At 46.0% G+C, this 24,728-nt stretch overlaps 1 protein-coding gene across 1 annotated transcript in view; it reads right to left on the bottom strand.

Annotated features, from left to right (window-relative positions):
* The window catches only part of PDGFRL (platelet derived growth factor receptor like), a 196,407-nt gene that overhangs the window by 89,532 nt on the left and 82,147 nt on the right, over nucleotides 1-24,728 (bottom strand). The window contains exon 2 of the mRNA XM_044296171.1: nucleotides 24,155-24,446. Within this exon, the coding sequence (XP_044152106.1) occupies nucleotides 24,155-24,446 (292 nt within the window). The remainder of the gene's footprint in view (nucleotides 1-24,154; nucleotides 24,447-24,728) is intronic.

Genomic DNA, 24,728 nt, shown 5'->3' with positions numbered 1-24,728 from the left:
ACTGTCCTGGAGTGCTTCATGTCCGTCTACTGGGAAACTGGGTCAGGGGGGCCCTATGAGATTTTTGTATGCCCATGGACACAGTCCATGGACAGAAGTGGTGCTGTTTTTTAAACAGAGCAACAAAGTTTATGTTATCCTGTGCAACCCCTTTAAAGGGTTTGGCCAAGTTTTAAAGGTATTCCCTATCCACAAGATAGGGGAAAATTAAGTCCAAGTGTTGGGACTTCCACTGATCCCAAGAGCAGGGTTCCCCTTTTTCCTGTACTTATGAAGTGGCAATTTCACCCTTTAAATGCCATTTAACTTGGTGGATTCTATTTTGGGCTGGTTGGCACACGGAGAGGAGTAATCATAGATTAGGGACCCATCTTAAAAATGGTCACCTTGCTGTAGTGGATGGGCACAAATGATTTTGATCAAAATATACTTGTAAGTACCTCATATTCATTTGATATAGTAAACATTGCATTGTAAACAGTCAGGCTTGAACTGGCCCACAGGGGAACAGGTGAAACCTGCGCTGGGCCCTTAGCAAGGATGGGCCCAAAGTCTTCCAGCCCTTGCACAAGTGCCATATAGCCTGACTGCACTATATATAAATGGAAAGCATACAGCATCTCATCTAAAACTCTATTTTTCATACCAACTCATCTTTGTACTATATATTGTTACAGATAAAAATGTGACCACTGATGAAGTTCTGAAATTACCGAAACGTCTGGTCTAAATACACACTTTGTACCAAGGATTAATATTGGGCTTTTGGATGAAACTACTGCAAAACTTCAAAAAATAAAAAAAGTTTGATTGCAGCAATTTAAATCTGAGTGCCTCAATTTTCGCTATATATAGGACATCAGTGACATGTAGGACCAGTTAGCTGAGCTACTGAATAGTTTTTGGGGGGCAGTCGGCCTCATGACTAGTGTTGAGCGTGAATATTCGAATGGCAAATTTTTATCACGAATATTGCCACTTCGAGAATTCGCGAATATTTAGAATATAGTGCTATATACAGTCCTGGTCAAAAGTTTAAGACCACTTGAATCATATTTTACATTGTTGGATCTTAACAAGGTTTCAAGTAGAGCTTCAACATGCAACAAGAAGAAATGAGAGTGAGACAAAACATTTTTTGAGCATTCAATTAATTGAAAATAACAATTAAACTGAACACAGGCTGTTTTTCAGCTGATCCAAATCTTAGGACCACATGCCTTTAAAAGGCCAAATCTGTGCAAAGATGTGTATTCATTGTCATTTTTTGTCAGGTAGTCACACGTTGTGATGGCAAAGGCAAAATAACTCCCTTTTTGAACGTGGTCGGGTTGTTGAACTGCATAAGCAGGGTCTCTCACAGCGCCCCATGGCTGATGAGGTGGGACGCAGTAAGACAGTCATTTGGAATTTCTTAAATGATCCTGGGGGTTATGGAACAAAAAAGTCAAGTGGAAGACCCAAAAAAATTTCATCAGCACTGATCCAGAGGATCCAATTGGCTGTCCGTCAAGACACTGGACGATCCTCAACCCAAATTAAGGCCCTTACTGGTGCTGAATGCAGCCCCATAACCATGAGACGGCATCTGAGACTGAAGGCCTTCAAAAACGTCTTCAAAGACCTCTTCTCCTTGAACGCCTCAGAACTGCTCGTTTGGACTTTGCAAGAGAGCACCAAACATGGGACATTCAAAGGTGGAAGAAAGTTTTATTCTCTGATGAGAAAAAATTTAACCTTGATGGTCCTGATGGTTTCCAACGTTATTGGCATGACAAGCAGATCCCACCTGAGATGTTTTCTACACGCCACAGTGGAGGGGGCGCCATAATGTTCTGGGGTGCTTTTTCCTTCAGTGGAACAATGGAGCTTCAGGAAGTGCAGGGGCGTAAAACGACCGCTGGCTATGTCCAGATGTCAGATGTTGCAGAGAGCATTCCTCATCACTGAGGGCCCTCGTCTGTGTGGTAAAGACTGGATTTTTCAACAGGACAACACTACAGTACACAATGCCCGCAGGACAAGGGACTTTATTCAGGAGAATAACATCACTCTTCTGGCCCATCCTGCGTGTTCCCCTGATCTGGGGATTTGGGGATGGATGCCAAGGGAAGTTTACAAAAATGGACAACAGTTCCAGACAGTAGATGGGCTTCATGCGGCCGTCTTCACCACTTGGAGAAATGTTCCCACTCACCTCATGGAAACGCTTGCATCAAGCATGCCGAATCGAATATTTTAAGTGATAAACAATAACGGCGGAGCTACTCATTACTGAGTTCATGTTTGGAAGTTGGATTTCTGTTTTGGGGGGGTTTATTTTTTTTTTTGGAGGTGTGATCCTAAACTTTTGATCAGCTGAAAAACAGCCTGTTTCAGTTTATTCATTGTTTTCATTAAATTGAATGCTCAAAAAATGTTTTGTCTCACTCCCATTTCTTGTTGTTGCATGTTGAAGCTCAACCTGGAACCTTGTTAAGATCCAGCCATGCTAAATATGATTTTTTGCCATTTTTCAAGTGGTCTTAAACTTTTGATCAGGACTGTATTCGTTATATCGAATATTCGTCATTTTTTTTCATCTGAACACATGATTCCTCTCTGTTTCTTGCTTGTGGGCCAACGAGAAGGAAACAATGTCAATTTCACAACAATACTAGTGCACCAATCAGTAATCTGTAGTCAGACCGGCTAAAATGTGAAGTGATGAGCCCCTGCCGCTCATCACTACTCATGACGCCATAACTAAAGCAGTCTACCGGGATTTCCCCCTGTAACGTTCCACTCCTGACTGTCACAGTCATCCCAGAGGTAGAGGAATAGGGCACATAGCCTGTGGCCTATTGTCACGACGGACGTGCACTCAGTACAAAAGATAACACACCAACCAGGCTCTGGACGAGAGACGGGGGAAGGGTCACATCCTAGCTTATTCCTGACCTCTTTCCCTGCACTGCTCAGCCCACAAGCAGACCTTGAAGGTAGGTGTGCTGTGTCCTCCAGCCTGGGCTGACAAAACCCTGAACTCCCTAAGATGGTGAAGTGGGGAGATAGGAGCGGTCTGCTCGCACAGAACCTGGATGGAATAGATGACACAAACAACCAAATTAGAAACGACACTTATCTCTGAGAGCAGGAACTGACAGCCAACCTTCCCTCCAAGCTTCCCAGACCAAACTGAATAGTATAATCCGCTCAGGGCACTGGGCAGTGTGCTATTTAAACTAATGACTCCACCCAGTGCACCTGATAAGAGGCGGATCCAGCACGGCTCCAAAGCAACCACTAACTTCGTGCTGATATCCTGGCCGACCTCCGCACATCGTCAGAGTTGGGCATGACAGTACCCCCCCTTCTACGGGTGACCTCCGGACACCCCGGACCAACCTTATCCGGATGGGAACTATGAAAGGCCCTCACCAGTCGGCTGGCGTTGGCATCTGACGCCGGAACCCACATCCTCTCCTCAGGACCGTATCCCCTCCAGTGCACCAGGTACTGGAGGGAGCCCCGAAGAACTCTCGAGTCGAGAATCCTGGAGATCTCGAACTCCAAGTTTCCCTCGACTAGAACAGGAGGAGGAGGCAATGGCGATGGTACCACCGGTTTAACATATTTTTTTAGCAAAGACCTGTGAAAGACATCATGGATCCTCCAAGTCTGCGGAAGATCCAGCCGAAATGCCACTGAATTGATCACCACAGAAATCTTATACGGACCAACAAATCTTGGACCCAGTTTCCAAGATGGCACTCTCAACTTGATATTCTTAGTGGACAACCACACCAGATCACCCACACACAGGTCCGGACCAGTCACACGTCTCCTGTCAGCCATTCGTTTATACCTCTCACCCATCCTCTCCAAATTTCCTTTAATCCTCCGCCAGATAGAGGACAAGGCAGAAGAGAATCTCTCCTCCTCTGGCATCCTAGAGGAACCAGACCCAGAAAAGGTACCAAACTGAGGATGGAAACCGTAGGCGCCAAAAAATGGCGACTTACCCGTGGACTCCTGCCTACGGTTATTCAATGCAAATTCTGCTAAGGACAAGAATGAGGACTAGTCCTCCTGATTCTCAGCCACAAAGCACCTCAAGTAGGTCTCCAGGTTTTGATTGGTACGCTCCATCTGACCATTCGACTGTGGATGAAAAGCCGACGAGAAAGAAAGTTGAATGCCAAGCCGAGAGCAGAACGCCCTCCAAAACCTGGAGACAAACTGCGTGCCCCTATCAGAGACCACATCCGAAGGAATACCGTGCAATTTCACAATATTATCCACAAAGATCTGCGCAAGAGTCTTAGCATTAGGCAGACTTGTTAGTGGTATAAAGTGAGCCATTTTACTGAAACGGTCGACTACCACCAAAATCACTGTTCTCCCGGAGGAACTCGGCAGGTCCGTAATAAAGTCCATGGACAAATGCGTCCAAGGACGAGATGGAATAGACAATGGAAGAAGTGAACCAGGCGGTCGAGTATGAGCAACCTTTGACCGAGCGCAGGTTTCACAAGCTGTCACGTAATTCTCAATACTCTTACGTAACCCTGGCCACCAGAACCTCCGGGACACCAGATCACAGGTGGACTTACCACCAGGATGTCCAGCGAGAACAGTTTTGTGATGTTCCTTGAGCACCTTGTATCGTAGGCCCTCAGGAACAAACAACCTCCCTGGTGGACACGAACCAGGAGCCCCCTCCTGAGCTCCCAATACCTCCATCTCCAATTCAGGTTACAGAGCGGAGACCACCACCCCATCCGCCAAAATCGGCACTGGATCTTCTGAATCACCTCCCCCAGGAAAGCTGCGAGACAAGGCATCTGCCTTGACGTTCTTAACCCCAGGGCGAAAGGTAACCACAAAATTGAACCTGGTAAAAAACAATGACCATCTGGCCTGTCTAGGGTTCAAACGCTTGGCAGATTGCAGGTAAGTCAAATTCTTATGGTCTGTATACACCGTAACGGGGTGAGACGCCCCCTCTAACCAGTGACGCCATTCCTCAAAGGCCAACTTGATAGCCAACAACTCCCTATCTCCAACATCATAATTCCTCTCGGCGACCGAGAGCTTCCTGGAGAAGAAGGCACACGGGACCCACTTGCCAGGAGAAGAACCCTACGAAAGCACCGCCCCAACCCCCACCTCTGATGCATCAACCTCCACCACGAATGGCTGAGATACATCCGGCTGCACCAGAATGGGAGCAGACGCAAAATGCTCCTTGATAGCCGAAAAGGCCTGCAATGCCTCATCCGGCCAGACAGAGACATCAGCGCCCTTCTTGGTCATATCAGTAAGAGGTTTGACTAGGGTGGAATAATTTGAAATACATTTTCTATAATAATTCGTAAACCCCAAGAACCGCATCAAAGCTTTCTGATTCTCCGGTCGGTCCCACTCCAGAACCGCCCGGACCTTTTCGGGGTCCATACGAAAACCGGAATCAGAAAGCATGTATCCCAAGAACGGAAGCTCTTGCACCGCAAACAAACATTTCTCCAGTTTAGCATATAACTTATTCTCCCGAAGGATCGTCAAAACCTGTCTCACATGATCCTGATGGGTCTTCAGATCAGGAGAATAAATTAAGATGTCATCTAGGTAAACTACTACGAACCTCCCCACCAAGTGATGAAAAATATCATTGACGAATCGCTGAAATACCGCTGGCGCATTCGTCAACCCAAAAGGCATTACCAGGTTCTCAAAATGATCCTCGTGCGTATTGAAGGCCGTTTTCCACTCATCCCCCTCCTTGATCCTGATCAGATTGTATGCTCCTCTCAAATCCATCTTGGAGAACACCTTGGCTCCAACAATCTGATCAAAAAGATCAGAGATCAAAGGCAGGGGATATGGATCCCGGACTGTAATACGGTTCAACTCCCGGAAATCCAAACACGGTCTCAGTGATCCATCTTTCTTCTTCACGAAGAACAAACCTACCGCCACTGGAGACTTGGATGGTCTGATATGACCCTTTGCCAAACTCTCGGCGACATACTTTCGCATGACCTCTCTCTCGGGTTGAGAGAGGTTGTAAAGCCGAGACTTAGGCAACTTAGCCCCCGGAATGAGATTAAGTGGACAATCATAGTCTCGATGAGGGGGCAATTCCTGAGCCCCACCCTCCGAAAAGACATTCGAAAAATCCGAGAGATACTGAGGCAAGGCCGTAATGGACACTTCAGCGATAGATGTGACAAGACAATTATCCGAACAAAACTTGCTCCAACCAATGATTTGTCTCGCTTGCCAGTCTATAATTGGGTTATGTCTAGACAACCATGGCAACCCCAACACTATTGGAACTGGCAAATCCTTCATGACAAAACAAGAAATAATCTCAGCATGTGAATCACCCACCCTTAAATGAATACCATGAACAATGTGCGTAAGGCTCCTTTGAGAAAGAGGGGAAGAATCAATTGCAAAAACACAAATCTCGTTCTCTAACGTGCAAGTACTTAGTCCCAGGCCCTGAAGAAAAAGAAAGTCAATTAAATTTACCCCAGCACCACAATCAAGGAAAACATCAACAAACACATTTCTAGACTCTACGCCACCATAGCTGAAAGGAGAAAACGGGAACTGCAGGGAGATTGCATACTAGTCTGCTCCACCATACCATTCATACAACCAAGTGTGAGGGGAGTTTTTTTTTTTCTCTTTTTTCTTTATCTCTTCACCCTGTGGTTTAACATAAGGACAAGAAAAAATAAAATGACCCCTCTTCCCACAATAGAAACATAGATTGTGCACTTTTCGAAAGTCTCTACTATCAGAATGGCCAGATATCTGACCTAACTGCATGGGTTCCTCCCCTACCCCAGAGTAACAAGCAATATCACCCTGGGCAGCTGGTGAAACAAAACCGCACGCGGGAGGAATCCCCTGCACAGAGGGACCCTTACACCTCTCTCTGATACGTCTATCCAAATGTATAGCCAAAGACATAGCATTCTCCAAAGTATCTGGGTATTCAAGAAAAGCCAGGGCATCTTTCAACCTTTCAGATAACCCCTGACAAAACTGACTACGTAACGCGGGGTCGTTCCACCCCGACTCAGTAGCCCACCTCCTAAACTCTGTGCAGTAAACCTCAGCCGTATGTTTACCCTGTAGTAAGTTACGTAATTTTGAGTCTGCCAATGAAACTCGATCTGGGTCATTGTAAATCAATCCCAGGGCTTTAAAAAATTCCTCCACCGACCGGAGGGCCAGAGAACCGGGCAGCAGAGAAAAAGCCCAGGATTGCGCGTCCCCTTTAAGCAAAGACATGATGATACCCACCCTCTGATCTTCATTACCTGAAGAAAATAGGCACAATCGAAAGTACAAATTACATGACTCTTTGAAGCGGAAAAAATCATCAGTACCCCCTGCAAATTTCTCAGGAAGAGCGACTTTAGGCTCCCCAACAATTTGACCTGTACCTGCTGCCAGCACCCTCTGACACTGTGTGACCGAACTACGCAGATCCGCAACCTCTAGGGATAAATCCTGCATGCGGTCAACCAGTGCATCAATTGACGCCATCACAAAAGCGCAGAGCAATGGCTGTCACAGTATGGCGGATTATAATGTCACGACGGACGTGCACTCAGTACAAAAGATAACACACCAACCAGGCTCTGGACGAGAGACGGGGGAAGGGTCACCTCCTAGCTTATTCCTGACCTCTTTCCCTGCACTGCTCAGCCCACAAGCAGACCTTGAAGGTAGGTGTGCTGTGTCCTCCAGCCTGGGCTGACAAAACCCTGAACTCCCTAAGATGGTGAAGTGGGGAGATAGGAGCAGTCTGCTCGCACAGAACCTGGTTGGGATAGATGACACAAACAACCAAATTAGAAACGACACTTATCTCTGAGAGCAGGAACTGACAGCCAACCTTCCCTCCAAACTTCCCAGACCAAAATGAACAGTATAATCCGCTCAGGGCACTGGGCAGTGTGCTATTTAAACTAATGACTCCACCCAGTGCACCTGATGAGAGGCGGATCCAGCACGGCTCCAAAGCAACCACTAACTTCATGCTGCTATCCTGGCCGACCTCCGCACATCGTCAGAGTGGAGCATGACACCTATTACTTCTCCCCTTTTGAAGCTGGTAGTTGGGATGCAATGATGAGACCCGTCTGTGTGACGCCTGTATTGCTGACATGGACAGGTAAGAATAGTAGTGGCCAACCCTACTTCTGCGATAAGGGGTCAGTTAGGGTCCAGGTCCCCAAGAAGGTATAGGAGACCCCTACAAAACTGTTTGCCGATGCACCTTCAAGTTTATTACAGGTGATATATGACCAGTTACTAATACATTCATTCCAGTAATAAAATGGAAATGTATTGCATACCGTTGCCTCCCTGGATATGACATTCGTCTTTTATTCTCACTGAACATTGCAATGCAGAGGTCAACTAAAGAGCAAGTAGCACCTTGGAGTGTCCTCTCTAAGAGCTTTCTGAGCCGTCTTGTCAATGTGACTCTGTCATAAATGTCTGCATCTAAAGGTTACCAGTTCACATAGAGCTGTGTGATCTGCTTTGGGCAGATTTATTGTCTCCTTTTTAGCAGGCACACATCTAGCTTACCCTGACCGCATGCCAACATTTTCTCATCACTTATGAATGTTCTCTAGTGTTTCTCCAGTTTGTCATCTGTGGGTAGAAGGAATATCTTTACTTTCAGGTAACCTACTCTGGATATACTAAAAGTAGAAACATTAGATTTATTCATCACCATAACTTTTACTTGGGGGTCCCGCAACCCCGTCACGTCTGCCACTGGCCACCACACCTGGGTTGTGGTTGAGTGAAGAGGTGCCCAGGATTGTAGAAACAGCCAAACTTGATGTGCTATGCTGTTTCCGCAACTCCCATTCATTTCTATGAGAGAAGAATGGAACCTGCTTCTTTAGCGCTATGATTGTAGTATTCACAGCTTAGGCTACTTTCACATCAGCCTTTTTTGCGGATCCGTCTTGGATCTGCAAAAGTTTCTGTTACCATAATAAAACTGCATGCGTCCATCATGAACGGATCTTTTTGTATTATGTCATCTATAGCTACAGTATGACGGATTCGTCATGAACACCATTGAAAATCAATGGGGGACAGATCCTTTTTTTATTGTGTCAGAGAAATTGCTCTTTCAGCGTTCAGCGTTATTCTGTCCGCAATGGGAGCGCAACCAAATAGAACGGAATGCATTTTGGTGTCATTTTGGGTCATTGTCCATCTGTATTATGAAATGCCGACCAATCAGTTTGGCTGCATTTGGCTGGATTTGAGCACACAGTATGTCTCTGAAAACCCCAGAATTCATCCGGCTGCTTCTGTCCTGTGTCACATCATCAATAAAGACTAGGGACCCAGTGCCACTGGCAGCCATGCATGCCCAAGCCATCACACTGACTTCACCGTGTTTTACAGATAATGTGGTATGCTTTGGATCATGAGCTGTACCATGCCTTCCCATACTTTTTTTTTGTTCACTTGGTTGGCTGTTGTGAAGGGGTTTCTCTCATCCACCACTGTTGTCTTCCTTGGACGTCCAGGTCTTTTTGCATTGTTGAGGTCACCAGTGCTTTCTTTCTTTCTCAGGATGTACCAAACTGTAGATTTTGCCACTCCTAATAGTGTACCAATTTCTCTGAAGTTTTTTTTCTGTTTTTGCACATAAAGCATGGCTTGTTTCACCTGCATGGAGTGCTCCTTTGACTGCATGTTTACTTCTCAGCAAAATCTTCAAAATGCAAGCACCACACCTCAAATCAGCTCCATGCCTTTTATGTGCTTAATTGAGAATGAAAGAATGAAGGAATTGCCCACACCTGCCCATGAAACAGCCTTTGAGTCAATTGTCCAATTACTTCTGGTCCCTTTAAAAACAGGGTGCCGCATGTAAAGGAGCTGAAACTCCTAAATCCTTCTTCCAATTTTAATGTGGATACCCTCAAATGAAAGCTAAAAGTCTGGCCTTTATGTCCATTGTATAACTATAACTTGAATATGTTTTAGTAAACAGGTAAAACAAATAAATTTGTGTCAGTGTCCAAATATATATGGACCTAATTGTAGAAAATCAGTAAAACTATACCTTTCCTTCCCTGTTTGTTTTTGTTCCCCATAAAAAGCACTTTGATGTATATGCAACTAAGGCACTAATTGCCAAGGTGGATGTTTTCTTCCTTTCAAAGTGCCCAAGTGCCCACTGATACCAGTTCCTCCCCCTTTCGCTCTGATGTCCTTCCCCTCTCCTGGTGACATCACTGACCCCCTGCTGAGTGGTAGTCTGCTCCTGCACAAGATTATCAACGTATTGATCAAAATGTACACATATTTGGAAGAAGGTTAGATTTTAGCGTGTAGCTTGGTGGTTACAATCCCTCATAGGTACATAAACATCTTGGTAGTTCTCTCTGTTAGGTGTACAGCCTAACATCTAAAGTCTTTGTTGGGCTAACAGGGTAACTCGGGGGATATTTATCAAAGCTGGTGTAAAGAATAACTGTCTTAGTTGAGTATAGCAACCATATTTCACCCTTCATTTTTCCCAGCTCCTTTTTAAATTGAAAGGTGGAATCTGATTGGCTGCTATGGGCAACTGACCCAATTTTCCTTTACACCGGTTTTGATAAATCCCCTGTACAATGGCAGGGCCATCATGGGCTTGACACTTTCTTTCCCAGTCTAGAAATTTCAGGATAGGGTGACTCAGCTCCCACTAAGCCATTGTACAAACACAGGCTGTAAGTAGTTAAAAAAAACTTGCAGCAGAATACACAAGGTCTAATCACAAAAGAGTGAGACAATTAAAGGGGTTGTCCACTTTCTGGTTACTGTCGACCAATGTGTTTGTGAGATGATTATATGGCACTTACTAATATAGTGTTCATTGAAATTCTGCACCATTTTCTATATTTTATTATATATGTCCCCTTGTTTACAAAGTCTTTTGTGCTGTCCACACAAAGTTCCTGTCCATAAAATGGCTGCCGATGGAGGGTCATGTGAGCAGGTAAATCACCTCCATGTAACATCTCTTCCATTCAAACACACTGCACCTGCACTAAACTCTCAAAAGAACAAGTGCAGATGACAGGTGCATTGTATATAAACGGAGGAGGAATCACACAGAGGTGATTTGCCTGGTCACATGACCCTCCATCAGCGGCCATCTTATGGACAGGAACTCTGTGTGGACAGCACAAAAGACTTTGTATACCTTAGAAAATATAGAAAATGGTGCAGAATTTCAACAGAGACTATATTAGTAAGTGCCATATAATCATCTCATAAACACATTGGTCAACAGTAACCAGAAAGTGGACAACCCCTTTAATAGTTTTTCAAGATTTGCGAATATATAGTAAATCTCTGTCGCGAATCAGTCCCCGAATGTAGTCTCCCATTATGTTTTCATTATACTATCCTTGGCAGCGGAGTTCAAAGTCCAGTATACCCTGGTGCAAACACTTGCTTTGCTTTTTTGAATAGGTTCCCAAGTTCTTCCTGAATTTATCAAGGAAAGCATCAAGTATATATGGATTTTGAGGGACATCCTGCCGTCCATTGTTCCAGTTTCACATAATTTACCATTTTGTGATTACTCAGGACGCCGCAAACCACTGTGAAAAAGTTGATCCAATACACTTTCTTCTTAATAGCAAGCTTCTTATGGAATTCCTGCCACTCCAGGACCTTCTTTATCTGTTTTCTGAGGAAGACACCTAGCTCAGAGAACTTAGGAAAAAAAGTATTAAAGGTTCTTAATGGCCCCCAACTTAGCTAGAGCTATGGCAGATTGTTTTATAAGGCCTAATTTAATGTGCAGTGCTGGCAATAGCTCTCACCAGTGCCAATTACTTGATACAGAGAATTCAGTGTGCTTTGGACAGTCCCACCTGTGGTAGTGTGCCTTGCTATCCATGCTGTCCCAATAGCAAAGACAGCAGAGAAACTTGGTAAAACTACAATGAAAACCCATCAAGAATGCTACCACTTTAAAGTCTCCAATGAGCAACCAGCATCAATGTTGATTCATATGTTATTTTCTTTATGACTTTATGTGAACAAATCGATTTCTTACTGAAAATAGGTACATTTCAAAATATGACAATGGTCGCAAAAACAAATTTGTGGGGAATAATATACATTTCCTAAAGCTCTATACTGAAAAATACATTAGTAATTAGGAAATCCACAAAGGCTACGTCCACGAAGGCTACGTTCTACATCTGGGGGGTGTTTTACTCTGGTCTTTGCAAACTTGTGCGCTGCGAGAAGATACACCTAATTTATGAGGCGTCTTACACCTTGTCATAAATTAGGTGCATCCTCTGGCGTAAATGAAGATGAATGTGTAGGGTCCACTGACCCTGTCCCTCCCCAGTCCCCACCCTCCCTGAAAGCATAAGAATACCACAAAAGTTGTGACAACTGTCACCTAAAAAATAAAAAAAACGGTGCGTGCTACGTTTTTATGCACGATAAGTGGCGCAGGGAGATGATAGATCTCCCCCCGATCTTCTCCTTATACTATACTCATTCTTTTCATATGATACAATACCAGCCATACAGTATACACTGGTGTATTTATGTAGTGTGTTTCCAAGATCATGTTCCATGTTAAAGACTTCTTGGAGTCTCTTTCCAGCCTCATTAGCCATGAGACATCATGTTTCACTAGTGAAAGTTTCTGCTACTCACTCAAAGCCACTGAACCACTAAATGTTAAAGTCTGAAGTGATACAGATGGCTTGCTGCTCTAAAACAACATCACAAGCTTTCTGCTCATACCGCCGAAAAGCTGGATAAGTAGGTAGATTATCCCAAGAGAACATTATTTTAATCAAATAAATCCTTTCCAGATTTATTGCTTCGACTTCACAGGTTTTACTCAGTTTTTGGCAACATAAAAATGCATTCCACTAAAAACTGTCTTTTCTACTGAGTGCTTTTATAATGATTGTTTCTAATCATTTAAAATTCTCTTGGAAACAAGATAGCGGGACTCTAAGAAATTTCTCTGCAATATTTTCAGTCTGAAGGACTTATCCTTAAAGGGAACCTGTCACCATCTTTATGCTACCGTCACTAAGGACAGCATACAATAGTGACAGTGGTCTGTTACTTATCTGCTAATGTAAAGTTGATGCGAGAACTTACTGTTTAATGCAGGCTGCACGTGCTGGAGCAGAGTCACATGCTGGCAACAGGGGCGTAGCTAAAGGCACATGGGCCCTGGTGCAAGAGTTCAGCTTGGGCCCCCATCTCTCAGTGATTTATGGCAAGGATCAGGGGAACACCTAGCCTCTCTGCTGCCTCAGGCAAAGATTGAAACGGCACCCTCCCCAAGCCAAATTCACAACCTAACCCCTTCCCTCCAGCCCTATTAAATACATAATTAGAAAACATTACATACAGCGCTACACAACATACCGAGTAATTCAGTAATACAGTGCCACATACCTCTGTGGGGTCTCCTCTGATGTAGACATTCTCTTTCCTCATCTTCTCAATTCAGACCAGACCACCATGATGACTTCTTTCAGCCATCTGTTGTCTCTGCAGTGTTTAACAAACAGACACTGTAGTGTCCTACTTTTCCATCATCCTCCTCACCCTCTCAACACTCCATCCTGCCACCCCTAATACTATGCCCGCTGTGCTCCCCAATATTATACTGCAGAAACAGTCCACCTGAAAATACTAGTACCTCACAGATAGTGCCCCATTCAATTATTATTGGCACACAGTGACCTAAAAAATAGCTGCGCCCAGCAAATAGTGTCCCTAACAGTAATAGTGTAAGCATAGTGGCCCCCAAAAATAATTGTGCTAAGCTGATACTGTGCCAGGGTGACCATCACAGTAACAGTGCTCCTCAAAGTCCGACCAATAGTAATAATCTGCCAGAGTGCATAGTGTTAACAGTGCCCCCAATAGCAATAAAGCCCCCATTCTGCCCATACTAATAATCATGTTCCCCACAGTCCCCAAGTAATAATAATTCTCCTTATAATGTGTGTATAAAATTAGACAGCACTCCAAAATTGAAGGTGAAATATTCAGTGATTTTTATTCAGCCGGACATAATGGTATATAGTAAATTCAGGCAATGTTTCGGGCTATATGTAGCCCTTCATCATGTTGTGTATAAGCACAATCATGTGCACGCCGGCGCTCATGTGTGCTGTGATCATTTGAATTGCACTGTCCATATAATGTGTGCCAGTGCAAAAATACCCCTTTATAGTGTGCCCTAGTAAAAAAATAATACCCCCTTATAGTGTGCACAAAAAAATCTCCTTATATTGTGTGCAAGTGCAAAAAATGTTCCCTTATAATGCATGTCAGTGCAAAAAATACCCATTATAATGCATGTCAGTGTGCAAGAAATGCTCCCTTAAAATGTATGCCAGTACAAACAATGCCCCTTATGTATGCCAGTACAAAAAATGCACCCTCTTAGTGCCCCCAGTAAAGCCAATGTCCCCATACTGCCTCGATAATGTGTGCCATGTAAGAAGGTACCTGGAATAATTGTGGATGGAAGGTATGTGTCACCGAGGTTCCTGGCCTCGGTGAAGTAAGAGCCAGTATTTTATGTGTCAGCAGCAGCTATTGCTAATTGACACCTAAAGATTCAGCATGGCTGTTATAGCTGATCCGGGACGGCTCTTACTGGGAGTAGTCAAAGTGCTGGGTAGGTGACTACTCCCCATGTTCCAGGCCGGGTTTTGCCAGGCATTAAAACCAGCCAGCAGTGCCAGATGTGTGGATTTACCTCCCTCTGACAGTGGAGCTAAGGAGTCTGTGTGCTGTGAACTGAGGTCTGTGCTGGGATTTAAGGTTTGAGCCGGGCTGGGGGACTCAGGCCCCTCTAAAGGCGAACAGGCCGCCTATGGACATGATGAGGCTGAACGGCTAACAGGGTGTAAATTAAATCGAGTGTATATATTAGCATCGATCCCAATCCAGCAATGTTGGTTTCCCTCTGCTGGGTTGGGATGTGAATGGTGGGATGCCACCTGAAATAATTCCCATACAAAGAACCTCTCGATCAGCACAAAAGGTTGTGAGTAACCAAAAATATATATCTATTCGTGAAAGCTGGTTGTATTGACTAACTATGCAGGCCTGAAAAGGCGAAACTGTGCTCTTTATATAAGCACTGAAGACATAGCTTTGATATTTTCCACTGATATTTTCCACTGGGACTCACCCATATATATGGGTTTCTTGTACTGGGACTTTAACTGAGATATATCTAGGTCTCCAGAAAAAATCGAGCAATTATCGATTAAGAATATTGCATTTTATTTGTATTTTTATGTATGCATTTTATTCAATTCGATTTTATTTGATCGATTCACCGCAATGGATTTTTTATAATCGATATTCTTTCGATAAAACTGTACTATCGATGCTAGTATATACACTCGATTTATTTTATTGTGCTTAAATAAATAAGTTTGGTTCCACATCCCTCTTGGTGTTTTGAGTGCCTGTCCAATTTCCATTTACCATTCACTTTAACAAGAGCAAGGGGTGGCTCTTTTTGACCAGAGCACCTAGCGTGATTGTCCACAGTGAGCCATCTGTTCATCTTCTCTAGGGTGTAAATTAACACCCAGGAGAAAAGGTGACTTTTATTATGGACTTTCCTTGTGTGTGAACAAACACCAAGCCACCTGCGTTTTGTGATACACCTTATCTGCATTTTGTTATACACCAATGTGTGAATAAACACCGCTGTTTGATTCAAGAACTATGTACTTTCCCTGTATACTGCATCCGCTAGTCCTAACTACCAGAGCGAATCCCCACAGCCAGTACAAGAACATACCCTCTTATGTGTGCCAGTACAAAATGCCCCTATTTAGTGCCCCCAGTAGATGTGTTCCTCCCCCACCAATAGTGGCCTTACAGCATGGTGCCAAATTAAAAACAATAAACTCAAATACTTACCTCCATGCAGTGCAGGCCTCTTCTGACCTATTTCCTGAGCTGTATGATGCCTGGCTCAGACGGCGCAATGATTATTATGTCATCGACTGCTTGTGCCGGGCTACAGGCACTAGGCTAAAGACTATCAGAGGGAAAGGTGTGGCAGGGAGACATTGCTGCACTGCCCCACCGCAGCATCTACCTGTATCGCCATCTGCAACACGCCAGACCTGCAGGGGTTGACGAAGTGAGGTCACAGTTATAGGCAATCGAGGGTACTCACTATATTTGAAGAACCCTGGGCAGGCGCGTGGCAGTGAAGGAGAGGTAGACACGGTTCCTCTGGGGCACGCTCTGTAGATAGGGACCAGGCCTGATGGTAGTTGAGGTGCCCTGGATGTTACAGGTATTTTGTGTGCCTGGGGCAAGGTCCCTGTGGTATTCGTGACGCCAGTGCCTTTGGACGGTGGCACGCCGGTTGGTGGTTGGAATGATGAAGGTACACAAGTATATACTGAACCGAACGTAAACTTTACTGGACAATCCAACTTTTTACAGCAGGGAGTAGTACCGGTCTCTGCAGTCTGTCTCTTCTACTAAACACTGGTCTCTGCAGTCTGTCTCTTCTACTAAGCACCGGTCCCTGTCTGCAAACAACTAGGGGCTCTGATTGCTCTCCTTATATACAGTTTCTAGTAGAACCGTCAGAAAAGTGCAGAGGAGCTTTACGCCACAATAATAGTGTATTGTCCTTAGCAAATGTCCCTCATTAACTTCCAGAACTGACAGTTCACTTGCTGCCTACTATATTCCACCTCTTGACAGGTGTCATTGTCAGGAGGTGATCAATGGTATTCACTACACCTGTCATCTGTTTTTAATGTTATGGCTGATGGGTGTATATGGGCAAAGTGCTCCTTATTAAAATAAGGTCTTGCAACAATCTGTAAAAAATGTCTGCAGGAATGTAGATAAACATTGCGTCTGCCGTCAGTAATGCTATAATAACACATAATCATATTTTTTCTGAATTAACATACCATTCTAAAGTTAGGATGGGCGATAAGAAAACAGCCTGCAAATTAAATTCCTGTTAAGATGATGAAAAATGAACCAGAGGGAAAGGGTGAAAATCTGGAATTTCAGCAATGCAAAGATCTTAAAATGCCATGTGGCGAACCTGCTTACTCAGCAAACGAAAAGAAATGTAGGAAACGTGTTAAAAATACTAGCTCTGGCATAACTCAGAAATATAATCACCAAAGTAATGGGGTCACTATGGAAAGCTTCTACATTAAACCTTTTGCTATTACATCAGGTTTCTGTTACTTTTTGTATTTTTGTTAGGGCTTGTTCACACGACCGTTGCCCCTCCGTGCCTGTGCTGGACACCGGCCGTGGGGCTGCTGCATGCAGATCGCGACCCCATTCACTTGAATGGGTTCCGCGATTCGTTCGTTCTGCAAAAATATAGAGAAAGTTCTATCTTTTTGCGGTGCGGAGGCACGGAATGGAACCCACTCCGTTCAAGTGAATGGGTCTGCATCCGTGATGCGGAATGCACACGGCCGGTGCCCCGTGAATTGTGGACCCGCCGTATGCGGGCCGCAATATGGCCACGGAGGGGCAACATTTGTGTGCCCTTATTTGCAGCCATCACTATGGGGAGTTGTGCCTGAGGAAGAGGGTGGCACACCCTAGATACACATAGCACTGATGTAAAGTTTTTATTGTTTTAATATTTTAATAAATTAGCTTAGTTGCAGGAGTGCTCTGGGATCTTCTTTTTGCTGCTACTTTGTCCATGTATCACTATGGGGAGCTCATTGCAAAAAGATTATTACAGCTTCCATGGTAATTGTATACATTTCTTTGCACAGAGCTCCCCCTAGTGGTGGCTGCGTTGAGTTGAGAAATATGCTGTTCAGGATTAGCCCCATATTTATGAAGCACCTGTGTCACGAACCGGCAGGACAGGTAGTGGATCCTCTGGACCAGAGAGGCGATGGCGCGGGTTGTACTAGAGGACCGGTTCTAAGCAGTTACTGGTCTTCACCAGAGCCCGCCGCAAGGCAGGATGGATTTTCTGCGGCGGTAACTACCAGGTCGTATCCCCTAGTAACAACTCAACCTCTCTGGCAGCTGATAAGGCGTGGTACACAGGGAGAAGGCAAGAGCGTAGTCGGACGTAGCAGAGGTCAGGGCAGGCGGCAAAGGTTCAAAGGCGAGTAGACGGTAGCAACGGGTTTGGCAACAGGCAAGGCAAACAAACACACTGGAACGCTTTCTCTGAGGCACAAGGCACAAAGATCCGGCAGGAAGCTGTGGGAGGAGAAGGTATAAATGGGCAGTGCACAGGTGCAGCCTAATTAAGTCAGCACTGCCTCTCACAAACCTTAACCCTTAATATCCCTTTTGGACCAGGCACCAATCACTGGTGCACTGGCCCTTTGAATCTAAGAGTCCCGGCGCACGCGCGCCCTAGAGAGCGAGGACGCACATGCCGAGACACTGGAGTGCTGCCTGGGGGCATACGCTGTGGGCGCTCCGCGGCCAGCAGGGGACCCGGAGCGCTCAGCGTAACAGTACCCCCCCCTTTGGTCTCCCTCTCTTTTTGGTACCGAAGAACTTGCGGATGAGACTGCGGTCCAGGATGTTCTCCTCCGGCTCCCATGACCTCTCCTCAGGACCGCAGCCCTCCCAGTCGACCAAAAAAAATATTTTTCCCCGGGAGATCTTGGTCGCCAAGATCTCCTTGACAGAGAATATATCGGAGGTACCGGCGACAGGGGTGGGAGAAACAAGCTTGGGAGAAAAACGGTTAAAGACAGCAGGTTTAAGAAGGGAGACATGGAAGGAGTTATGGATTCGGAGGGAGGGAGGAAGATGGAGCTGATAAGAAACTTGATTGATACGACTCTTGATTTTATAGGGTCCCAAGAAACGAGGGCCCAACTTGTAACTTGGGACCCTAAATCGGATGTACCTAGAGGAGAGCCACACCTTGTCACCCGGGCGAAATTCCGGAGGAGATCTGCGTCTCTTGTCAGCTTGAACCTTCATACGGGCGGAAGCCTTGAGGAGAGCAGCGTGGGTTTCTCGCCAGATGGAGGAAAAATCCTGTACAAGACTGTCCACGGCAGGTACAGAAGAAGGAGTGGGAGACTGCGGCAGAGGTGGAAGAGGATGACGGCCAAAAACTACAAAGAAAGGAGACTTGTTAGAGGCAGAGGATTGTTTGTAGTTGTAGGAGAACTCCGCCCAGGGAAGTAGATCAGCCCAGTCGTCATGGCGTGAGGATACAAAGTGACGCAGATAGTCACCCAAAATTTGGTTCACCCGTTCTACTTGGCCGTTAGACTGAGGATGGTACGAAGAAGAAAAGTCCAATTTGATCCCGAGCTGAGCACATAGAGCCCTCCAGAATTTGGAGACGAATTGTACCCCACGATCCGAGACAATATGTTTGGGAAGGCCATGGAGACGGAAGATGTGTTGAAAAAATTGTTTGGCCAACATGGGTGCAGAGGGTAGACCGGGCAGGGGTACAAAGTGAGCCATCTTGGAAAAGCGATCCACCACGACCCAAATAACGGACTTGCCATGGGAGGAGGGAAGATCAGTAATAAAGTCCATGGCGATGTGAGACCAGGGAACTTCAGGAACGGGTAGAGGCAAGAGGAGACCCGCTGGTTTCTGGCGAGGTGATTTATCCCGGGCGCAAATCATACAGGCCTGGACGAAGTCCGAGACATCTTTCTCTAGAGAAGACCACCAGTACCTTTGGGAGATTAGTTGGAGAGACTTTTGCACCCCTGGATGACCGGCAAAAGGGGAGGCGTGGCCCCACTTGAGAATTCGCAGCCGCTGACGTGGAGGTACGTAGGATTTGCCAGGAGGAAGAAGGCGCAGGTCCACGGGAGCGACTGTTATAAGGCGTTCTGGAGGGATAATATATCGAGGAGTTAACTCGTCGCCCACCACATCAGAGGAGCGAGACAGAGCATCTGCCCTAATGTTCTTACAAGCCGGACGGAAATGGATCTCAAAATTAAAGCGGGCGAAGAACAGAGACCAACGAGCCTGACGGGGATTTAATCTCTGAGCAGACTGGAGATAAGCCAGGTTCTTGTGGTCCGTGAAGATGTACACAGGATGTGTGGCGCCCTCGAGTAAATGTCTCCATTCCTCCAGTGCCAATTTAATAGCCAGCAGTTCCCTGTCCCCAATGGAGTAATTTCTCTCTGCGGGAGAGAATGTTTTGGAAAAGAAGCCACAAGTAGAAATCTTGCCCCGGGAAGACTTCTGGGTGAGGACAGCTCCGGCTCCCACCGAGGAGGCATCCACTTCAAGAGAGAAAGGCTTGGTGGAATCTGCTCTAGAGAGAACGGGTGCAGAGGCAAAGGCGCATTTCAGGGACTGGAAGGCTTCCTCGGCTTGGGAAGGCCAGGATTTGGGGTTAGCTCCTTTTCTTGTGAGGGCCACGATAGGAGCTACCAGAGTGGAATAGTGAGGGATGAATTGCCTGTAGTAATTTGCAAAGCCCAGAAATCTTTGTATGGCTCGGAGACCAGAGGGGCGTGGCCAATCCAGTACCGCCGAGAGCTTGGCTGGGTCCATTTGAAGTCCTTGGGCAGAGATAATGTATCCCAGGAAAGGCAGGGAGGTCCGTTCAAAAAGACATTTTTCAAGTTTAGCGTACAGGCGATTTCTCCTAAGACGAGTAAGAACTTGTTGCACATGGACCCTGTGTTGATCCAAATTGGAGGAAAAGATCAGGATATCATCCAGGTATACGACCACGCAGGTGTAAAGTAAGTCCCTGAAAATATCATTAACGAATTCCTGAAAGACAGCAGGTGCGTTGCAGAGGCCGAAGGGCATCACCAAATACTCAAAATGGCCGTCCCTTGTGTTAAAGGCGGTCTTCCATTCGTCTCCCTCACGGATACGGATCAGATTATAGGCCCCTCGAAGGTCCAATTTAGTGAAGATCTTAGCCCCTCGGAGACGATCAAATAGCTCAGAGATTAGAGGCAGAGGGTAACGGTTCTTGATGGTAATTTTATTAAGACCTCTGTAGTCAATGCAGGGGCGGAGGGAGCCGTCTTTTTTTGTCACGAAGAAAAAACCGGCCCCAGCAGGAGAAGAAGATTTTCTTATGAATCCTCTCTGTAGGTTCTCACCTATATAGTCGGACATGGCAAGAGTCTCAGGAGGTGAGAGAGGATAAATTCTGCCCCGAGGTGGAGTAGAACCGGGTATCAGGTCGATCGGGCAATCATAGGATCGGTGAGGAGGAAGGACCTCAGCTTGTTTCTTGCAGAAGACATCCGCGAAGGAATGGTATGGCTTGGGCAGCCCAGAAGGCGGAGAAACTTGCGGGTTCTGTTTGACCAGAGCAGGCTTGAGACAGCGGTCCGAACAGGAGGAACCCCAACGCAGGATCTCACCGGTGGACCAATTCAGGATAGGACTATGACGTTGAAGCCACGGCAGACCCAGGAGGAGTTCGGAGGAACAGAAGGGAAGGACAAAGAACTCTATAGTCTCGGTATGAAATATTCCGATGTCCATCTGCAGAGGCTGGGTACGGAACTGCACGGTGGCAGAGAGTCTCTCACCGTTAACAGTAGAGATGAAAAACGGCTTGGGTAGACGGATTACTGGAATACGGTACTTGTCAACCAAGGAGGCGTGAATGAAGTTGCCAGCTGAACCGGAATCCAAGAAGGCGGCTGCGGAGAAAGAGGACTTGGAAGAGATGATCAACTGCACGGGTATGATGAGACGTGGAGAGGAAGAATCCACACCTAGCAACGCCTCTCCCACGTTTACTAGGTGCGAGCGTTTCCCGAACGCGGTGGACGGAGAGGACAATCTCTAAGGAAGTGCTCGGTACTGGCACAGTACAGACACAGGTTCTCGTTTCTGCGGCGGCTTCGTTCTTGCGGAGTCAGGCGTGACCGATCCACCTGCATGGCTTCCACGGCGGAAAGCCCAGTAGCGGGTTGAGGTGGACGCAGAAAAACAGCAGCCTGACGAGGAAAGCGTCTAGGACGAGCTTTTTCCTTTTCAAGGAGGAGTTCCTCTTGTCTTTCGGCGAAACGTTTGTCTATCCTAGTGGCCAGCAAGATGAGGTCACTAAGAGTGGAAGGAAGCTCACGTGCAGCCAGAACGTCCTTTACTTCACTATTAAGTCCCTTCTTGAAGGTGGCGCAAAGGGCTTCATTGTTCCAGTTCACCTCAGAGGCCAGGGTGCGGAACTGAATGGCATAGTCACCCACGGAAGAACCTCCTTGGGTCAAATTTAGTAAGGCAGTCTCTGCGGAGGTAACCCGGGCAGGCTCCTCAAAAACATTCCGGAACTCTAGGCAGAAGCTCTGGACGGAAGCGGTGGCAGGATCTGCGCGGTCCCATAGTGGTGTAGCCCAGGCCAGGGCCTTCCCGGACAGCAAACTGAGAATAAAGGCTACCTTGGCTCGCTCAGAAGGAAATTGGTCGGACAGAAGCTCGAGGTGGAGAGAGCACTGCGACAAGAACCCACGGCACTGCTTAGGATCTCCGTCATATTTGTCTGGTAGGGACAAACGGATTCTGGAACCGGTGGCAACTGCAGGCGGAGGAGCTGGCTGTTGCTGAGAAGGCAGGAGCTGCTGCAACATAGCGGTCAGCTGGGCCAGCTGTTGACCCTGCTGGGCCACAATAGTGGTGAGGTCCGCTAGGCTTGGCAGGGGAACATCAGCGGGATCCATGGCCGGATCTTACTGTCACGAACCGGCAGGACAGGTAGTGGATCCTCTGGACCAGAGAGGCGATGGCGCGGGTTGTACTAGAGGACCGGTTCTAAGCAGTTACTGGTCTTCACCAGAGCCCGCCGCAAGGCAGGATGGATTTTCTGCGGCGGTAACTACCAGGTCGTATCCCCTAGTAACAACTCAACCTCTCTGGCAGCTGATAAGGCGTGGTACACAGGGAGAAGGCAAGAGCGTAGTCGGACGTAGCAGAGGTCAGGGCAGGCGGCAAAGGTTCAAAGGCGAGTAGACGGTAGCAACGGGTTTGGCAACAGGCAAGGCAAACAAACACACTGGAACGCTTTCTCTGAGGCACAAGGCACAAAGATCCGGCAGGAAGCTGTGGGAGGAGAAGGTATAAATGGGCAGTGCACAGGTGCAGCCTAATTAAGTCAGCACTGCCTCTCACAAACCTTAACCCTTAATATCCCTTTTGGACCAGGCACCAATCACTGGTGCACTGGCCCTTTGAATCTAAGAGTCCCGGCGCACGCGCGCCCTAGAGAGCGAGGACGCACATGCCGAGACACTGGAGTGCTGCCTGGGGGCATACGCTGTGGGCGCTCCGCGGCCAGCAGGGGACCCGGAGCGCTCAGCGTAACAACCTGTTTCACTTTGCAGAAATTTGGTGCATCTATGTTTAGAAAAGTTTTAGCACCTAAAAATCGGTGTGGTTTAACAGGAAATGGGAGTGGCCTTGTGAAAAAGGGATGTGGCCTAAGATGCAAATTGTGCCCTAAACTTACTCCATAATACTGGTGAATAAATCTCAAAGTATGCCAATCAATTTTTTGTATACAGTTAGACAAAGTGTCTATCCCTGCACCACATTTATCATCCAGCCTGAGCCACTGTGATAAATCTGGTGGAGATATAGACCGCCAGTCTAAGCCTATACCATCTACAGGATTAGTAAATCTGCCCCATAATTCTATTAGCATAGGGTCATATAGCATACTCCTAGCATACTCACTATGCATATCTATAAAGGAGTATGTCCTGGATATATGCCAAAAAGTGTCCTTGTGGCATATGTCAGACCAATATGCCTTGGTGTATCACTGGATTATTTTTATTTTTTTTACATAGGAAGTCTATGGCGCTGTATGCAACTGTATGGCGTACAGCTACACAAGTCAAGGATCTGTGTTCAGACCACGTCAGGAGGTTTTTTTGGCGCACACATTGGACATGTGATAAACACAATGTGAACAGAGCCTTACATGTGTAGGTTATTTATGGTCAGGTGCTCACTAGAGCTACCATGTTTATATGTCATTTTTTATATGTGCTTCTGTATTTTTGGCACAAAATCTGAGTAAATTCCAACAATAGAAGAATTCCCATTCTCCGTTCAGAAGAGTACAATATCCTTCCATTCCATTAGAAGCGTTTACCTGAGTCTGGAGGTCTTGAATGTGTTCAGATATTCAGGGTAGTTCCATGTTATCTTCTCTCCTTTACATCTAAGCTCCATGCTCTGCCCCGCTGACATGGTGAGCATAGCGGGGGGCTTCTGGAACCGACCTTTGTCCATAACTTGCATCATAATAGACTGCACCTTTGAGACAGGCTCTGTGGAGTCCTTCAGCTTTGTAATTTTGGGTTTTAGCTTCTTTATTGCAGGTTTAATTTTATTTTCTGCAGGCTCTTTTGGACGTTTCCCTTTGCTGGCTGGTTGGCCAAAAACTGCAAGAAAAATGTGAAAAAACATTAAAGAGATTGTCTCAGAAATGAATATTAATTAACTCTGTAAGATTACATAACGGATAAGGGTATGTCCATACATGACAGAACATACAGCAGAAAAGACTACTGTGGAAAAAGTCTGCTGCAATAAAAAATGCAGCAAAACCTTTAAAATGCATAAATTGACATTCTGCTGAATTTAAATCCGCACTACAGGTCAATTTACACGGCATGTTTTTCATGCAGTTTAGATGAGATTCCTTAAAATCTCATCCACTTTGC

This window comes from Bufo gargarizans, chromosome 1, assembly GCF_014858855.1.
Source record: "Bufo gargarizans isolate SCDJY-AF-19 chromosome 1, ASM1485885v1, whole genome shotgun sequence".
In the NCBI taxonomy this organism is placed as follows: domain Eukaryota; kingdom Metazoa; phylum Chordata; class Amphibia; order Anura; family Bufonidae; genus Bufo; species Bufo gargarizans.
This window is presented reverse-complemented; position numbering and strand designations above follow the sequence as displayed.